Source organism: Periplaneta americana, chromosome 10, assembly GCF_040183065.1.
Source record: "Periplaneta americana isolate PAMFEO1 chromosome 10, P.americana_PAMFEO1_priV1, whole genome shotgun sequence".
NCBI lineage: Eukaryota > Metazoa > Arthropoda > Insecta > Blattodea > Blattidae > Periplaneta > Periplaneta americana.
In genome coordinates, this window is record NC_091126.1 from 175,708,681 (window position 1) to 175,728,328 (window position 19,648).

At 36.4% G+C, this 19,648-nt stretch overlaps 4 protein-coding genes across 10 annotated transcripts in view; 2 read left to right on the plus strand and 2 right to left on the minus strand.

The window, feature by feature from the left end:
• Sara (Smad anchor for receptor activation) overlaps nucleotides 1–830 on the minus strand; it is a 55,140-nt gene extending 54,310 nt beyond the window's left edge. For 2 of the 4 annotated variants that reach the window (XM_069838443.1, XM_069838446.1), the window contains exons 1-2: nucleotides 665–805; nucleotides 430–506 (exon numbers count right to left, since the gene is read on the minus strand). In XM_069838443.1, the coding sequence (XP_069694544.1) occupies nucleotides 430–487 (58 nt within the window). In that variant the 5' untranslated portion in view covers nucleotides 488–506; nucleotides 665–805. Of the gene's footprint in view, nucleotides 1–429; nucleotides 507–664 lie in introns of all 4 variants that reach the window. The other 2 variants (XM_069838444.1, XM_069838445.1) reach the window with 2 other exon arrangements.
• A 330-nt stretch (nucleotides 831–1,160) lies between these two features.
• LOC138708179 (insulin-like growth factor-binding protein complex acid labile subunit) overlaps nucleotides 1,161–19,648 on the plus strand; it is an 83,828-nt gene continuing 65,340 nt past the window's right edge. For 2 of the 3 annotated variants that reach the window (XM_069838448.1, XM_069838449.1), the window contains exon 1: nucleotides 1,194–1,517. The gene's annotated coding sequence lies outside the window, so the exon portion shown is untranslated. Of the gene's footprint in view, nucleotides 1,518–19,648 lie in introns of all 3 variants that reach the window. The other variant, XR_011334620.1, reaches the window with a different exon arrangement.
• The window catches only part of LOC138708180 (uncharacterized), a 71,541-nt gene continuing 63,078 nt past the window's right edge, over nucleotides 11,186–19,648 (minus strand). For both annotated transcript variants that reach the window (XM_069838452.1, XM_069838451.1), the window contains exons 5-7: nucleotides 15,737–15,869; nucleotides 14,816–14,887; nucleotides 11,186–11,934 (exon numbers count right to left, since the gene is read on the minus strand). In XM_069838452.1, coding sequence (XP_069694553.1) covers nucleotides 11,789–11,934; nucleotides 14,816–14,887; nucleotides 15,737–15,869 — 351 coding nt within the window. In that variant the 3' untranslated portion in view covers nucleotides 11,186–11,788. The remainder of the gene's footprint in view (nucleotides 11,935–14,815; nucleotides 14,888–15,736; nucleotides 15,870–19,648) is intronic.
• LOC138708178 (tigger transposable element-derived protein 4-like) lies at nucleotides 15,929–18,879 on the plus strand. The gene is made up of 2 exons (XM_069838447.1): nucleotides 15,929–16,321; nucleotides 16,547–18,879. The coding sequence occupies exon 2, from the start codon at nucleotides 16,548–16,550 to the stop codon at nucleotides 18,492–18,494; it is 1,947 nt and encodes a 648-aa protein (XP_069694548.1). The 5' UTR covers nucleotides 15,929–16,321; nucleotide 16,547; the 3' UTR covers nucleotides 18,495–18,879.

Genomic DNA, 19,648 nt, shown 5'->3' on the forward strand with positions numbered 1-19,648 from the left:
AAACATTCTCTCAGATTCACCTAATACATTCATCTCAAATGTGAGTTCCTATCCCTTCCATCTTCCTACATTTGGCCACTTGTTCATGTCAGTGAAAATCATCATGCGATTATACTCCTACATTTGGTCACTTGTTCATGCCAGTGACAATATCATGCGATTATAGCAACTCTTAGTGAGAAGTGATAACGTGTACTTGACTACATCCATCAATTTGTCTTTAAGTAGCGGTCGAAAAATATACTTTACATACAAATTATATGCATTTAAATGACTGCATTATGTTCAAATTGACATCGTTACATTATTTATACATAAAACAACCCGTACAAGTGTAAATTCATTCATGATTTCTACAGAGTATAAATTGTACAAAAATGCCATCAAATGAAAGACTATTTCATTATTATCATTTACAAGAAAACTAACCTTCATTGAATTCAAATTCGTCTAAAACCTTATCCAGGTCCACAGCGAACTTCTCCATGTCTATATGTGGTCGGTGCTGTAATAATACCAGAAAAAATTAAAATAACATATCAAACAAGGCAATAGAGAAGTTATACAGAAGAAACTAGTACTACACACGAAAGATTTTTGTGTAACAAATTTAAGGAAGTTGTCAAAACCGTCAAATCTAAGGAATTAACACTACTGACACATATCTTGTTTACCAGAACAGTTTACATAATATAAAATATATGTATAATATAAATAGTTTATGTATATTTATGCTCATTAAACAATCTTCACACACTTCATTCTTATTATAATACAGAACAAATAAATACAACACAAATCCAATTCCTATCACTGGAAAGCCATTGCGATCTAAATATCTATTAATGTTCTAAATAGTCCCATTCTTTACCACAATTAGCGCTATATCCAGAGACAAATTCCATATTTGCACACAAAGATGGCACTAGCATCAACTATCCTAAATGTTCACAATGTCAAATGTGGTGGCGGCAAGTATAAGCATGTGCTCTTTGAATCAATGTTCGAAGTGGACTGATATTATACCGCCATTGAAAATTATGGGTTTGTTGTGGCATGACGAAATTATGTAATATTAATAACTGTATTTTAAACATCAGCGCCATTCTTATTGAACCCGTCCGGTAAAACCGGAATAACCTTGAGACTATCATGAGAACATTTTTAATCCAGTCTTCTGCAGTAGCAGTATCTTATAGTCCACATTGCACAAGTGAACCATTCAAAGAGTATTATTGCGTGATTTGGTTTGAGCTTTAAAATACAATATTAGTTAATGTGTTTATTTTTAGTACTAGTAGAACTTGGTGTGTAGTTTGTGTTTAATTAATATAAATTGGTGTATTTGTTTTAGTGAAAAAAAAAATGTTTATTTCAATAGCATAGTCTTGTGTACAACAAAACAACCAAGAAGTGTCCGCTTAGGTGACAACATCCGCAGAATGAAATTAGGTGCAAGACAAAATCTGTAGATACTACATGGTCCGATCTTGAAGACTTTTAATTATTGACGTCATGTAAGTATAAATTATAGTTTTCACATACAGTTAGTAGTACATTTATACAATGTCATTTATTTCCTTCTCCTTGCGTTAGTGATATAATTGATGTAAGTGACAAAACTGCCTGTGAAAAGAGAATATTAATGAATTAAACACATTAATTAAATAAATTAAAGCAAATATAAAAAACGAGCACGGCATTCATTTATAATAGTAATTCGACAGATTATTACTTTGATAACTTCTACAGAAGTCCGTGAGCGACAATCACATTCGGCACACTCTAGTACCACAGTCTCCTATATACAGTCACGAAGCTTGAGTTTTGAGGGTGCTAGAAACAATAGACTGTGCCGGTACTATTTTGCATTGCCTGTAATGAGGTGATATTAGCGATCCTAGTGGTGAGCAACTATCTAATTTTTGCATATTTACTACGTATTGAGCTTCGTGACTGTATATACTAGACTGTGCTAATACTGTATACTGTAAGTAGGCGCGCATAATTGTTGTAATCTACATATATGAACCCGATAATTAAATGTCATTCAAAGGTACCGGTATACCTTATGTAAACTCATTATTAGTAGCGAATTGCACCTGAATGTAGCAGACGTCACAGAACGCCGAAAACACTCAAACTTAACAAATATTAAAAAAAAAAAAATTATTGACTGAAGTGCACAATACCGGAGCGGGCATATGGTAATTGCGTAAAAGACGCCAGCTGTTCACGTATGCCACTTTTGAACTATTCTTACATGTCGTAGGTAACAATGATTCGCATCCATTATGCGTTCACCAGTGTAAGTGAAAGAAATCTACTCAGAGTTAGAAGAATGTGACTGCTCAACTGAAACGCTTTTATGTTTGTGCGGTTAACGTAACATTTTACGAGTGTTACTAATTCTCTCTCTAACTTCTAAAATCTAAAATTAGTGTGCCCTGCAACAGTGCTTAGCAAATGTTTACATTTTGTATTATTATTATTATTATTATTATTATTATTATTATTATTATTATTATTAATACTACCTACTACTACATATGGGCTACGACATTTATGATCACTTCAAAAGAAAAAATCTATAATTACAACATAGAGAAATTTATTCAAAGCGATCGGCCTGGTTGGTGCAGTTGGTATAGCACTGGCCTTCTATGCCCGAGGTTGTGGGTTCGATCCCAGGCCAGGTCGATGGCATTTAAGTGTGCTTAAATGCGACAGGCTCATGTCAGTAGATTTACTGGCATGTAAAAGAACTCCTCCGGGACAAAATTTCGGCACACTGGCGACGCTGATATAACCTCGGCAATTGCGAGTGTCGTTAAATAAAACATAACATTTAATATTTATTCAAAGCAGGCTTCTTAAATTAGCACTATGCATATCAAATGCATACCTTGTCCACCGCTGTGGAGTAACAGTAAGCGCGTCTGATCGTGAAACAAGCGAGCCCGGATTCGAATCCTGGTTGGGACAGGTTATCTGATTGGGTTTTTCTCCGGAGTTTTCCCTCAACAAATTTAAGCACAATTGCTGGGTAACTTTCGGTGTTGGACCTCGGACTCATTTCGCCATCACGGGTTAAGTTCACGGTACGGCGTGCTGTACTTGTACAAGAGCGCGGCCGTTCGGCTATCCAAGCATTCACAGAATAGGAGTGGTAAGCACAATAAGCCTCAGGCTATAGTGCAAGCTTTCGGGTTCCACCTTCATACAAGAGCAAAAAATTCATACTTTACTGTTCAACATATCTAGCTACTCGTGAGGAAACATGCTTCATAGAGGTCATCCGTAAAATTTTGGATTCAGGTACGTTTTGCCTCCTCAATAATAAAATTTAGTAGCTTAGACCCGTAATAATGTTAATGTAGGGGATTTCTCCCAAAAATTATAGCAGTGCCTCGTACATTTTTACAATATGTTCAATGAAACGCGTTTTAGTGGTTTCTAGGGAGATTATGGTAATAATTTCGGTACAATAAAATTGTTTTATGTGTATTGATGACATAGCATTTTAAAAGCGTAAATATTGCAGTAATGAGTAATATATTATTGGATATCTTATGTTTACCTTTTGTCTCGCGCCGCGGCGTCGTGGTCTAAGGCATCCTGCCTAAGACTCGCGTTACGGAATGCGTGCTGGTTCGAGTCCTCATGGCGGAAGAAATTTTTTCATGAAATTTCGGCCAGTGTATGGGACTGGTGCCCACCAAGCATCGTGATCCACTTGGGAAGCTACGATAGGGTGCGAAATCCGGTTGCGAAAGCCATCTATAACGACTGGGGGGATCATCGTGCTAACCACACGAAATTTCCATTCTGGTTGGATGATCGTTCACCTCTGCTTCCGGATGTGGACGTGAGGCCAGCAGCCGACTGGTCGGTCTGGGCCCTTCATGGTCTGTAGCGCCACGGATGATGATGATGATGATGATGATTATTATTATTATTATTATTATTATTATTACCTTTTACTTCTTAGTCAATTAATGACAGGTGGTTATCTAGGTCTGATTATTGTGCATGTCATATGGTGGCAAAGGACACAAAAATCGTTTTATAAATTGGGCACTCAGCACTATTCTGATTCTATGCGGTGAGTTTCGATCAGTCTTGATTATGAGTATGTATTATTGAAGTCCATCAACAATTCAATACAAAAAGTGTTGAAATAGCATATATTCAACGAAAAAAAGTCGATGAAATAGTCGCCAGTCACAGTTACATCTACTCAAGTTAATGTATTATTGACAACTTATTAAATAATATTTCATTTTATGATCCTAATAATATTTTATTCCCAAACGTAATGTATTTTACCTAATTATAACTAACACGGGAGCTCCTAAAAATTTAGCAGTCGAGAATATGTAGTAATCACAATATAATACTCCATTTGACAGAGACATAATTAGCATACCTTACTTACTTACTGGCTTTTAAGGAACCCGGAGGTTCACTGCCGCCCTCACATAAGCCCGCCATTGGTCCCTATCCTGAGATAGATTAAGCCATTCTCTATCATCATATCCCACCTCCCTCAAATCCATTTTAATATTATCTTCCCATCTACGTCTCGGTCTCCCTAAAGGTCTTCTTCCCTTCGGCCTCCCTAAAGGTCTTTTTCCCTCTGGCCTCCCAACTAACACTCTATATGCATTTCTGGATTCGCCCATACGTGCTAAATGCCCTGCCGATTTAAAACGTTATAATTAGCATACCAATTAAGAAATTTACCTTATTTCGTGAACAATTTCTAAAAAAATTAAATTAACTTAATAATGGTCTTCAACAATCTAAATAATGAAACAATTGTTAATGTCTTAAATAAACTTTCATTTCGAAAAAATAAATTGTCGGCCTCTTTTGATACGCTCTAGTACACAGCCAAAAGTACGCAGTTGCGTGAGATTGAGATGGATGAGTTCTGAGACCTTCAGCCTGAAACGCAGTTTGGGTTCTGCTCGGGATTCTCCCGTTTCTTCCGTTTACATCATTCCGTCAACATTTTCCCATTTCGTCATCATTCCACAGCATTCCCCGAACGCCGGCTGGAGGGGCCTGACCTACGGTCGAGTGGGGTCGTCTGCTTAGATACGCAGCGAAACTTAGTGTAATCAGCCGGTGTGGGTTTGAGAATGCGTCTAGGTTGAAGGTTAGCGCAGTAGATCATGAAAGATCGCAGTGCTGGGTTATAGTGCCCCCTCCCGAAATTCGATGAAAAATCTCGGGCCTGACCGGGACTCGAACCTCGATCGCCTGCGTGACAGGCTGTAGGTTGGCCACTCAGCCACCGGAGGGGACTTTTCAGTGTGTAATTTATTGGGTTATATATGTTTGAATAAATGTACTGTATGTTTGAAATTATATTTTATAATTTCAAACATATTCATTTCACATATGAGGAGTTCTTACAAGGAAAGTTGTGTGAGGTGTGCGTGTAGTGACGCATGCCGGTCAGAGAATGTGTTGTGAACCGAGTCCTTGCCCCGAGCGAAACAAGGTCTGGTTTACTATCTATCATATTATATACTTGCTAGTTGATTCTCGGCTAGTCTTATGGATTGGAAAATAGACAGTGGCGTCTTAACGCATGGCCACTCTGGGCCCCACAAGCATAGGGGCTCGATGTATGCAGAGACCAAAATTTAACACTAATTTTACTATCAATCGGATCAATAATAAGAACTCTCGCTAATGTAATAGAAGGAGAAAATAACGACTTGTAATGGAGAATTGAATGTAGGAATGTATATATTTGCCTTCAAGCAATATACCTTTCGGTGAGGCGGCACTTCACATTATTAGTATACAGTGCCGTCTCCCCGTTTTACACGCCTCTCTTACAAGTCAATTAGGACATTACTTATTTTTAATTTATTATCGCAATTCTTCCACTAGTCTTTTCTTGTCTTTCATCAATTCTTCCTCTACTTTACTCCTAACCCATCATTATACCAAAAATAATGTAACCCCCCCTCACTCTACATCTCTAATTATTTGCACGTTTCACTACTCCCTTTTCCACATAGCTACTTTTTAGGTCTTAGTTTTCTTCTCTCACGATTTATTTCCCCTCCACACCATTTCCTTAAGTCATACTGTTTTTCACCTTATTTTCCCCTCTTCCTTCATCACTGCCCCCTGAACTATCTCCTACTTGCGTTACTCTACTTCTAGTCAGCCTCGATTTACATCTTAGTTCCTTCATCCGCTTCGGAATTGCTCCCATCTGATGTCCACTATTTCCATTCGATTGCATTGAGGTCCTGTACTGCTGAGCTTGCTGAACTTGCTGAATACCAGTTCACGTCACTCCTGTTTCTTCTTCAGTTGACGTCACTGCCTGCTTTCCGGAAATTTTAATGGAGAATTAGCGTCTCTGCATTCATGAGAAAAATGTTGCCGTTTTTATTGCTTGCAGTTATGAAAGCAAAATATTGTAACGGATTTACAGGCGGCAATTAATGGCTGGGGATAACGATAATTACACACAATGTGCATTTCCATGATCCTAAGCAGAGCCTTCGCTGTCCGGACGGCAGACAGTTTGCCTAGTACTCGCAACTGATCAGCTGTTGTGATGTTTACATTGCATTAGTGTGCAGTTGGACGTATATCGATACACTTTAGTTTATTTAAAAACTACGAGATGCCAGAGTTCACAAATCGTGAGTACTTAGACATGATCCAGGCCGCGGAAGAAATTCGAACAGTGAAGAACTGCTGGCCAGAGTTCGTCATAATTGGACTAGAAGATGTGAAAGCTGCACGCACGCTGATGGTGGACATTTTGAACAGTACCCGTAGGATGTGATTGGAATGTGGTTTACAGAGTTTATTACTCTTCATTTCATTTATTAATGTCCAGAATTAGTGATTCGTAAAACAACAAACTGTAATGTTAATTACATCTTGTTCACAAAGTTACATCAGTTTTATTTTTTCATTAATTGTGACTGAAACTTCAATCCTAAGTGTTTTCACTAATTTGGACATAATTTCCTGATTTTCACGTTATTTCTTGTTATTGCTATATGTATTTCTTGCTTACATTAAAATTATTACGCCATACTTAGTATTGAATTGTTAGTGTATTGCATTGTAAGTTGATAATTCTGCATTCATTGTTGAACTGCGCCCGGACACGAGCTATTTTGTTTCTTCGGGTTATTAATTTACATTTTCTGACATTAAATTACACAAAACAAACAAATAACAGTTACGTCCCTATCCGGAGTTTACGTAGATCATTTTTGTGCGAAGATTTATCCCCAGATTAGCTCGCGAAGTATTGCACCGAAGCTCAGTACAGTTGTTTGCTGCCGTCCTGCCCTCACCTGCTGCAAGATACACGGTGAAAGGTAGTTGAACTTAACCTACCCCGTTCAAGTCGCTGACCACATGGGGTGTGGGGTACTACTTATGCGGCGTTAAGACATCTTGCCATTGCCATCAGCGCTTTCGAAACACTTGTAATTATCTCACTATCCGTAAGTCCTATATTTTTTTTTATTTGACAAAACTTACTCTAAATAATGAGTTCTATGGCTCCTGTCAATTAATGTACTACCACAGTCTACTATATACAGTCACGAAGCTTGAGTTTTGATGGTGCTAGAAACAATAGACTGTGACGGTACTGTTTTGCATTGCCTGTAATGAGGCGATATTAGCGATCCTAGTGGTGAGCAACTACCTAATGTTTGCATATTTACTACGTATTGAGCTTCGCGACTGTATATACTAGACTGTGGTACTACCTTACCTTCCATCCTGTATAGATTGATTCTAAAAGATGGACTCAATTTCATATGGCTATATTTCCTGAACCATACGTTGTATTTGAAGTATGTAAATTACATTTGATTATACATACATTCAAATTTCTACAGGGTGTTTCAAAAATAGAGGGCATAATTTCAGGTATGTATTCCTCACATGTAGACATACAAAAAGTTCATTACAACATGTGTCCGAAAATCCTTGCTTTCCGAGTTATGGCCCTCAAAACAGTGATATTCACCGGAACGATTTTCTTCCCGCAGGTAGGTGCCGTGACAGAAGATATTAACAGAGGACACTCTGACAGTTAATTCCGAGGTGAAGGGTACTTTGAGTGTTGTGTTTGACGTTGTACTGTGCGACATGTACTCAAATCAGGAGCTGACAGAAGTGCACTTCATGTACGGTAAGGCGGACAATGCTGCGCTGGCTCGTCGTTTGTACCGGAGAGGTATCCTGCTCGATGGATAGGTAGAAGTGGCCCAATTGCTTGGCCTCCACGCTCACCTGATTTCAACGCTATCGATTTCTACTTATGGGGCCATTTAAAATCATTGGTGTATTCGTCTCCGGTGCCTGACATGGAATCGCTTCGGAATCGAATTGTGGCAGGTTGTGAGGAAATACGCAATACTCCTGGAATTTGGGATAGTGTTCGCAGGGCCATGAGACATCGATGTGAGGCCTGTATTCAAGTAGGAGGTGGACATTTTGAACATCTGCTGTAAAGACAACTACCTGCGGGAAGAAAAACGTTCCTGTAAATATCACTGTTTTGAAGGCCATAACTCGGAAATCAAGCATTTCCGAACACATGTTGTAATGAACTTTTCGTACTGTCTACATATGAGGAATACATACCTGAAATCATGCCCTCTATTTTTTAAACACTCTGTATATGTTCAATGTGCTCCCCCCTCTCTGGCAGCACGGATAACATCTAGACAGTAGCTGATTTCATCCCACACTCGATGAACTCATCCCACATGCAAACCATTGCCGCACTGATTGACAAGTCATTTGATGCATCATAGCTATCACTTAAACTCCTAACTAAATTATTGTCAGTTTCACTGTCTAATACATTAGCATTGCAAAAATATTGTTCTTAGTTATTTTTACCGTGATCAACACATTTCTTCCACTTGTCTTTTCCATATTCTGCGAAAAGGCGGAGACAGAATTGTTCATTTACGTTAAGTGGGATTTTTGTTACAAAAATCCAATTGCAAAGACTGGAGACGGCTGACTAAACATTTTAGTCTGGCCCTTAAGTAAATGAAACCAATCAAAACAATAAATGCTTATTTTTAAGGCACTGTTGTGTTTTGAACATAAATAATATTTATGTAGCGCGCGCTACGTGACGGACCTCGAGCTGTCAGACATAAACCTTTAACAAGTGATAATATCTTGTAGACTCATTCTATTAACATGGTTTTTTTTTCAACATAAAGTATAATGTATTTAGACGATTTCATACGCTGCAACTACCCACTTATCTTTCCAAGGAAAAAAAGTTATCGTTCATTGTTTTTCTACTTCAAAAACATATTTTCCCACACTACAATAGTATAAAACAAATCTCAATTAAGAAGTCTTACATTTGTTATAGTTCAGCGACTCAAACATCTTAGAAATTTGCAAACAATACTCTTCAACGTGCTTTTTTCCTTATTAGAATCTGACTACTACTTTTTGAGTTATTATTAAGTATACAAATTCGAAAATATTCTGCCTCATTGAAAGTCTGCGTAAGTAACGCATTCTCCCGTTATTGGTTGACAATTAGGAAGGAGGAGGTGAATAGTATATTGTGTCACTCTTAAAGATTGACGCATGCGCAGATCAACGCTGTAATCGGACACTTTGGAAATGTCCCATCCTTAGAATCACCCCATCAGGAGTAGCACAAAGCCAAGGTTGTATATTTTGACTATATTACAACCCCTGAGGAAAGACATTCCAATCCTGTTAATGAGGAATACATTTCGGGGCCACACTCATTTAATTTCTGTGCTTTTTTCACTACTGACTTGTGGCAATCTGTGTGGTCAATATACTCAAACCATATTTAATTGTAACTTCCATTACACAAACACATAATAATATTCACGATGCGATACTTGAAGGAATTCTTCCGCCCTGTCTAGCACAGCACTCATATGTGAGGAGCATCGTTTCAAATCGTATTATGTCCACTGGTGGACAAAATTGAGTTTGATACATTTTCGTATAGTTTCGGATACGGTCCTTCACGCTGTGAACTCTGACTGTATCAAATCGTATTTGCTAACAGTGTAAATGACTGCTTAAAAGTAGCAGTTGTTTCAAATTGTATTCAGTCCTTTATAGTGTCTGTTTCATATCGTATATTACGTCCAATATTCATGTTATAGAATTGGTATAAGTGAGATTAATTAATTACTTTTTTATGTTAGCTATACTGACAATCTGGCGCAATTTTCTCGACAAAGCTTCATATTCAAAACGGACAAGACGGTCTTTTTCTTGCGAGCTGTGTGTGATGGAAGTTGTTTCTAGTATGGAACAAGAAACTATTATAGGTGACAGTTCAGGAGGACTCCGAAAGTAGCAAAACATGCACACAAACTGAAATCTGAGGCAACGTAAAATAGATTTCAATGAAGAATGTAGAGATTGTGAGACTCTCTACAAATATTTATCACACCCCGGCAATATTTTAATTAATGTAGAAATTCTATAACTTTAATTTAATTTAATTTAATACAATACTAAGTCAATATTCAAATCTTCAGGTCTTTACCTCTTTCTTACGCATCAGGGTATTTACCAATTCGTGGGGGAGGGGGAAGTTGATGTCGTTGAAGGGAAATGAGCTGAAAATACCCTAGAATTTTTAAGATGCAAACTTACTGTTTCATTTTTTCTATGACCTATAGTAACTTATGGCAGAAAGAAATAATTAAAAAAAAACAGCGGCTTATTTCAATTGTGTGAAGCTTTATATTTCTGTGCTAACGTCATCGATGCAGTTACTGTGGTAACTGGCAATGAGGATGATGGTAGTATGGCAACTTGTATCTGTTTAGAAGGAGGAGGATTCGAAAAATTGTGAAAAATATTCAAACACCATGAATACAGCCGGATGGGTGTTATGAACACTCTGTAGGCCTACATCGGAATTTTTTTAATGTGAATATTTTTTATATTAACAAAATAATGTTTTATTTAATAATAACAATAATAATGGTTTTTATGTTGTCATTTATCTCCTTAAAGACATTATGAAGCAGGAAGAACTTATGAACACTCTGTATATCAAAATGTTTAATGTGGAAATTGTAATTTTATATTAACAGATAATATTTCTCTTTAATAATAACAATAATTATTGCTTATTTTATGTATTTGCCTCATTAAGAATTTGTAATAAAATATTTGTACAATTATTGGATCAAAACGTATTATATCCAACATATTATCCTTTAATTTGAAGAAGAGAATTGAGAAGTAATTTCATTTTTTCAAGTTCCTTGAAGTACTCCTCAAGCGTAATAACTTCACATTTTTCACTTGGTGAAAAATTATCCAGATAAGGAGTAATCAGTTTTTCGTTCTTCCTGTAAAATTTTGTTTCTTTGGACATAATATGATTTGAAACGATGCTCCTCATGTACCGTCGCCGAAGTTTTGCATCGAAACCCCGCCAGAGCGCTCCCTTGGTTTCAGAAATCACCCATGTTGTAGTTATTACAATTGTAAAATGTTTAACTGTGGATATAATTCAGGATGAACTCAGATATGTAATTTTATACATTAATAGCCTTTTTTTCTCGAAAACTAATTATATTTATTTGAAGGAATGAAATCGTTTTATACTATCTTAATACAACAGATGAGACTCCAAAAGACAAAAAAAAAAAAAAAAAACTTAAGCATGAATGACAGGGCCTATCTTCTTAATAGTCCAGAATGAAATGTTTATCCTGCTAAGTTTGGAAGGAAGAGTTTACGGTATTTCCGTAGTACTTGTAGTGGGAATGTAACTTGTACGCTCCACTGGATTAATAATTGGAAATATGCTCAGATTAAGCCCCAGTGCCTTTTTTGCTGCTTCAATCCATCTGTCAATGTGACGAACGATGAAATTTGATACTGAAAATAAGAGAGAAGAGTATTTTAATCTTATTCTTACTGTTAAACATTTTAAATTCATAAATGTTCTGAAGAGTTAGGCCTACAATTAATGCGAGTACAATAAATTGGCAAATAAAAGACAAAAAAAAATACATAAGAATAAATAAATCAAGAATTGAATTCACGTGTAAGCGAGTATTACAAATCTATTACGCATTCTCTGATGAACTATTAAGTTATTTGGATTAAATAAGTAACGACTTCACTATGCTAACAATTTAAATTACGGTGTTATTTTAACTGATCGACTAGTTTCGATGTTATTTCCATCATCTTCTGAATTATAATGAGTTCCAACACTAAGAATGATGAAATATCACACAGTCCAACGTTATCACATTGAAGTAGGACACAATTTTGAATTCAGAAAATGTTTCAGAATTGTTATGACTAAATGAAATGCATATCAAATTTATTTAGAGAACGTCACATCCTGTGAAATCTAGAAATTACACTAAACACGATAACCAGAAGACAGTATGTAACTTGTTATAATCAGTAAACACTTCAATTCCCTAAACATTCTGCTGTGCTCTCAGTGAAATTTGTTTCTACAGTTGTACAAGTATTCAAAAAGACCCCAAAAATTACAGAGGAATAAATCTATTAAAATCCCGCCACAAGATTTATGCCCAAATATTATATAAGAATTCAAAATCATATTCAGAAAAAAACGTTATGAATAAAAATCAGTGCGGATTTAGAAAAGGTCGTTTTTGCATAGACGTAATTTTCATTCTAAAGTTATTACTAGAAAGAAGACGAGAGTTCGATTTGAAAACATATTTACCATTATTGTCCAGTATTTTACAACCACTATCTGCAGCAATAAAAGGAATAGGGACTATATGGAAACAATGAAATAAATTAAGATGTATAATGAAATAAAAGTCAATTTAGATTCAAAACTAACAAAATCAATTTCCCGCTCTATTCAACACACACATACACACACATATATGTATATATATAATTCATTTACTCATTCTTTCATTCATTCATAGTGTTCTGCTCAAGGGCAGATCTTTCACTGCAAAATCATTCTCCAGTCTTTCCTATTTTCTGCCTTCCTCTTAGTCTCCCCATATGATCTATATATCTTAATGTCGTCTATTAGTTGATATCTTCTTCCGCCCCGAACTCTTCTCCCGTTCACCATTCCTTCCAGCGCATCCTTTAGTAGGCAGTTTCTTCTCAGTCAGTGACCCAGCCAATATTCTGTCCGTCCAATTCACACGCTTCATTCTTCTCCATATCCACTTTGCAAGTGCTTCTAGTAGCTTCTCTTCACTTCGTCGTAATGTCCTCGTTCCTGCCCCATACAATGCTACAGTTCATACTAAGCACTTCACTAGTCTCTTCCTTACTTCTTTTTCCAGAGGTCCGCTGAAGATGCTTCTTTTTCTATTAAAAGCTTCCTTTGTCATTGATATCCTCCTTTTGACTTCCTGGTAGCAATATATACAGTATACTGGTAGTCTATACACAGGGTGGACCGTATGTAATGTAATTAAATTCAGGAGGTTATTCTTTGAAATATTTCAAATAAAATTATAATACAATTTTACTCGTTTTTTCTCCCCTTTCGAGATAAAAATTGTTTCATGCGAAACATTTGATAGCATGTTTTGGGAAACTCATTTAATTCCCAATATGCTCAGTCAATTTGACAGATCAGTGTATTATGGTAATAAATGATTGAAAGAATTTTAATTTTGGCCTTCAAATATGCAGAAATTTGATACTAACAAATATAATTTTTTGTTCTGCAGAGGAATTTTACAATTTATTGTTATATTTTTCAACTGATTAACGAAGAAAGAGAAGTATTTCCTTTATTCATCTGGTAGAAACCAATATTAAAATTACAAGAACAGACTGTGGTTATTTTTCTCGTGAAACATTCCATGAATGAGTGTACATACACCTCTGTCGTAGTGTAGCCTCATTTTAATGAGTAGAATGTGTTAGGTGTAGCCTATTTCTTTTGGTGAATAACACCGACAATAAATATATAGGCCTAGTGAATTTTATGTGAAGCGAAAATGTGAAAAAGACCTCAACTTTACTACTCAAATATTATAAGTAATTGATTAACTAGCGGACTTACTCGTGTTAATTATGTAAGTTTGTGCGGCTTACAGTTGTTTCGGTGCTTATCACACCATCCTCAGAGCCTACTAGATCTCGGCGTCATCTCGAACTTCTCTGCCTGTTATGTGGGTGCGTTTGATTGCTGAAAGGTGTTGAATAGTGGAGTCAAATAGTGTGTGTGTACTGAAATTGATCTGTGTGTTGAGAATTTGATCGGGGTGTGTTTTAGTGTGTTTGTATATTTCGTATTGTTCTAGTGTGTTGAGTTTTTGGTTCTTGGGTTGTATGTGTAGGATTTCCATGTCTGCATTTATGTTATTGTATGTATGGGTAGCATTGGTTATGTGATCGGCGTATGTAGATGCATTGTGCCCTCTGGTTATTGCTTTGATGTGTTCTTTGTAGCGAGGAAGTCCGCTAGTTAATCAATTACTTATATTCAAGTGTTAAAAGTAGTGTACGCAGAATCAAAATGGATTATCAAATATTATAATAAAATAATGAAGAATATCAATTTTATGAAAGAAAATATGTAATATGACTTGATGCTTGAAGACAAAGAAAATGAATAAGAATAATTAATATGAGCATGTTTTACGTAATAGACACTCATTCATTCATTGTAAAATAAGGAAAGGTATACCTCCATAAAAGAATAAGTGCATATCAGTACTATTTTACACCTGATGATATGTGAAACTGACATAAGCTGCATGACATGGAGTGGCTTAACACCATAACTTACGATTCGGTAGTTCATTGAGGAGGCATCTCTTCATGTTGTTGATTAGGTTGCACTTATCTCTCTTCGTTGACACTACAATGAAAACGAAACAAAACATTCTTAACACAGTATACAAAACATGAAGAAACTTTAGTCCCAATTAATTCATTGTTCACACGATTAGATAGAAGTTCAGAAAATCAGATATAATAATAAAATTGTCCTCGTCCATGGTTAAGTGGCTAATTTCACCCTAGCGACCTAGATTAGCGTGCTTTTTGTGGTGATGAGAGTTTTACTCGGAATTCAGCTGTCTCCCATCTCAATTACCATCATCATTTCACCAATACTCCACAATCAGCCTTCAGTCCGCGAGGTTCCAAGTCAGACATCAGAACAAATTAAAAATGGCTGGAAAGATGAACAAGTTGTACAAATTCTCATTAATAATAATATGCTGAATCATAAGACAAAGCACAAGAAGAAACTGAAAGCTCTGGAAATGAATTATCTCCCTCTAGCCATTGGAGAAAAACTATTGATATGGAAAAGTCTGGCATTTGTAATTTGAGCAAGAAGGTATTAGATCATAGGAATAAGTGGTGGGAGGATTTTTACAGATGATGGAATTCCAAAATAGAACGCCAATAGGGTAAACGTGTCGGAAGACGGAAGACGGAAAAAATAATGCCCACGAGGAATTAGTGAGGTTAGAATAGAACGCCTAATTCTTGAGAGGAAAGAGAAGAGTAAGACGAAAAAGTATTAGAAGAAATTTTTGTATCAGGACCTGCAGACAATACCTATAAGGCTGAATCAGTCCTAAATTACATTTAGACCTATTCGTTGCTCAAAAGTTGACCTATAGTCTAGGTGTAAAAATCCGACTAACTTGCTCCACAGAAATTCATGTTATTTTATATACATTGTGCGTGTACTTACCACTTTTATAGCAACTGTTATACACTTTTGAAGATTTAGATTTTGGTAACTTGATGGGATTAAGAAATGACAGGACTGATGCTATTGGTCGAACCACACTACTTGTTAGGAAATACAGGCAACCATCAACGCACTGAAAAAAAAAAAAGAAAATATTCCTATATAGGAAACGAAATGCAAGGCACGCTGTTGCATATACAGTAGTAATATCCTTATTCTCCTGAGTTCTGAGACATTTTTTGTTTTATTTTTAAACATCAATATAATTCTACACTTAAAAAAACACTGACATGAGGAAAAATGCTGAAAAATTCTGCAGATTATAGTTAGGGGACAAATGCAGGTATAGTATACTATAAGGGAGACTGGGGAGGTTTGACCATAGGGGAGGTTTGACCCATCTCTATAATTTGAAATCCTGCCATTTTTATCTCTGCTATTTGTCATGGTTCTCTTTGCTTTTAATGTCAGAGGTAATATTTATGCTCATCAAGGCAGTGAAACCAAGAACAGCTGAGATTCTACTTCCTGTTTGATTTGTTGCTTGCTGATGTTGGTTTGATGCTCTTGTTTATAAGAATCCAAGTAAGTAATTGCAATCTTAATGGTAATAGTGATAGTTACATTTGATTCTACATCCTTTTAGGTTCAATTTCATATATTTATTGTGTAGTTTTCTTTATTATTAAGTATATAAATATTTTAGTATATACAAAAAGTCCCATGAGGGAGGTTTGACCCAAAATTGCAGGGAGGTGTGACCCATGTTATGGTGTGTGATTTCATAACATTTTTTTTATTTCTTAATAGGATGCCTTTCAAGTGGAAACCTACTGAAAATCCAAGGAAGAAAGTAGATCCAGGAGTAATGAAAGCTGCTGTAAAGTGTGTCCTCGATGATAATGTGAGCATTCGAGCAGCTGCAGTTGAATATGAAGTTGATAGGAAGACTTTAGGGAGGTATGTTTCTAAAGTAAAGGAAGGAAATGAAACAGCTTTCAAGGCAGACCACAACAGCTCTCAGATTTTTAGTTCAGAAGAGGAAAATGATTTAGAAAAGTACCTTCTAACAGCAGCTAGGTTGAATTATGGTCTTACTCCTAAAGAGTTGCGAAGATTTGCTTATGAATATGCAGTCGCTAGAGGTAAACCAATCGGTGATAATTGGAAGAAAAACAATCAAGCCAGTTATGATTGGGAGAGAGGATTCATGCATCGTCACCCAAGACTGTCACTGCGGAATCCCCAGGGAAAAAGTCTAGGGAGAGGGACAGCCTTTAACCCAACAAGTGTAGGCGAGTTCTTCCAGAATCTTCGTTCTGTGTATCACACCAATAAATTTGGCCCAGAATCAATTTACAATCTGGATGAAACTGGGGTAACAAATGTACAGAAACCTGGCAAGGTAATTGCACCAAAAGGGGAAAAACAGGTCTCAAAAATGACATCCGCTGAGAGGGGGACACTTGTTACACTTTGCTGTGCAGTAAGTGCAACAGGAAATGCTGTTCCACCATTCTTTGTCTATCCAAGACAGAGATTAAATGATAAAATGATTGATGGTGCTCCTGTGGGTTCTTGTGCTGGTGTTAGTCCAAGTGGGTGGATGGCTGGAGAGACCTTTGTTCATTACTGGGAACACTTTATCAAACACACAAAGTGCTCTAAAGAACGTCCTGTGCTTGTCATCTTAGACAACCATGAATCTCACGTAACACCACAGACACTTCAGATCGCTAAGGACAATGGTATCACACTAATAACATTGCCACCCCACACAAGCCATAAAACTCAACCACTTGATAGAACTGTATTTGGGCCCTTCAAAACTGTTTACAATCAAGCTATTGATGAATTCATGACCACTCATCCAGGAGAGACTGCAACTATCTACCAGATCCCAAAATTTGTTGGAAATGCATTTCCTGTTTCTTTCACTCCTGCCAATATAATCAGTGCCTTTAAATGCACTGGGATCTGGCCATTTGATTCCACTATTTTCAATTCTACTGATTTTATGAGCTCATATGTAACTTATCGACCAAGTCCTGCCAGTGAAGATGCAGCAGCCATAAGCAAAGAACCCCATCCAACACTGATTACCCAGCCAAGTTGTAGTGGAATTTCACCAGAACAAGTAAGACCTTTCCCGAAAGCTGGTCCAAAGAAAAGTAAAAATGGCCGCAAAAGGGTTGTTAGTCGTGTGTTGACAGACACACCTGTCAAAGCAGCTATTGAGAAAGAGTACGAAGAACGCGTCAATAGGAAGAGAAATCAGGCTACCCTTCCTTCCAAAACTATTAGGAAAATATTTCCTAATGACTGTGAGGACTCTGTATCAATTGAAAAGGAGAGGAAAAAGAGAAGACAATCTCACTTTACTCCTACGGCTGATGAGGACGAGGCTTCTGAAAATATAACTGATGATGACGACTGCGAGGAGGTGAATAATGAAGATTGGGGAGTGATGTCTGCTAAAAGTGGTGATTTCGTCTTGGTTAAGTTCTGCACCAAGTCGACAGCATGCCATTATGTTGGAAAAGTTATACAGATCAGAGAATATGAGTGTAAAGTGAAATTCATGCGGCGCTACCGATTCGGGTCAGACTGCTTTGTGTATCCTGATGTTGAAGACACTAGTTATGTGCCATTTGAAGATATGAAAATTCTTCCAAAACCAGTTTTTCAAGATGGAACTGAAAGAATGTCTTCAAAACTTAGGTTCTCAGTGAGATTTATTAATTTAAATGTGCGTTAAGTGAAAACAGTGCTATTTCTCAGTGGAACTTTTACTATTTTCTATATTTTTATAATATTTGTGTTTGGTACTTTTGTTAGAAATAGTGTTCTTTGTATTCATGTTCCTAATTTATTTAAATATTGCAGACTTGTACTGTTTTGTAGGCTTGGGTCAAACCTCCCAACATGTGGGCCAAACCTCCCTTATGCGGGGAGGTTTGACCCAGAAAGTAGTATAATTAAAAAACATATATGAAATTTAATACATTAAGAATAGGCTGTTCTGTAATTTACCATATATGTCTGAGATCTTAGTCTATCTAATGGTATGTTTTCATCACCTCTAAGGAAATTTATTTTTGGAAATAAAAATAAAATAAAAATAATGGGTCAAACCTCCCCAGGCTCCCTTACTTGGATATGGTGGGGGTAAGGAAGCTTCTCAGTCCACTTTCTTCTTCCGCTGATGCGCAGGTAGTTTTCACGAGATAAATAATGTCCTTATCATGTTGACGAAATAGTTTGGTCGCAAGACATACACACCAAACAGCTCTGCGCAGAAAGACCTAGGCCTACCTAACTACATTGTGATATTTTAAATTCCTTACTCTCCAATTATTGTACTCCGAAAAAGCTTTCTGTAACATGTTTTCGTGAATGTATTTGTTTATTACTTAAAATGAATATTTATTTTTATTTTCTAATGTTGTGTTGTCACTGTTTTACGTTAAACAGATTTAGAAATGTTTGACTTTCATCTCGTTACTATTTCAAAATGAAAGCATTGTGATTCTGCAAGATACCACTTTGAACGTTTACATGGAAATGTGTTCGTAAATTCTGCTACTGAAAAATTATATTTGGCACTCATTCGTGTCTCTCTGCCCGTCTATAGATCAGTGTGTATGTGTAGAAAGATTTATCTTAAAATGCTGGATGAATTTGTTCATATTTCACATCTGCTAATTAATTCATCTGGACATGATACACTTCAAGTATACTGGTAACCACTTTTACGTGAAAAGTTACGAGTTTATATTTGACGAAAATGCACTAAATAGTCAATTCTAACGATTTTATTCTTCATTTACATAAGATATAATGCCAAGTGAAGTGATATGATCCAGGCTATTGCAAAAATTATTGTTTCGGAAAAATTCACTATCTACAGAA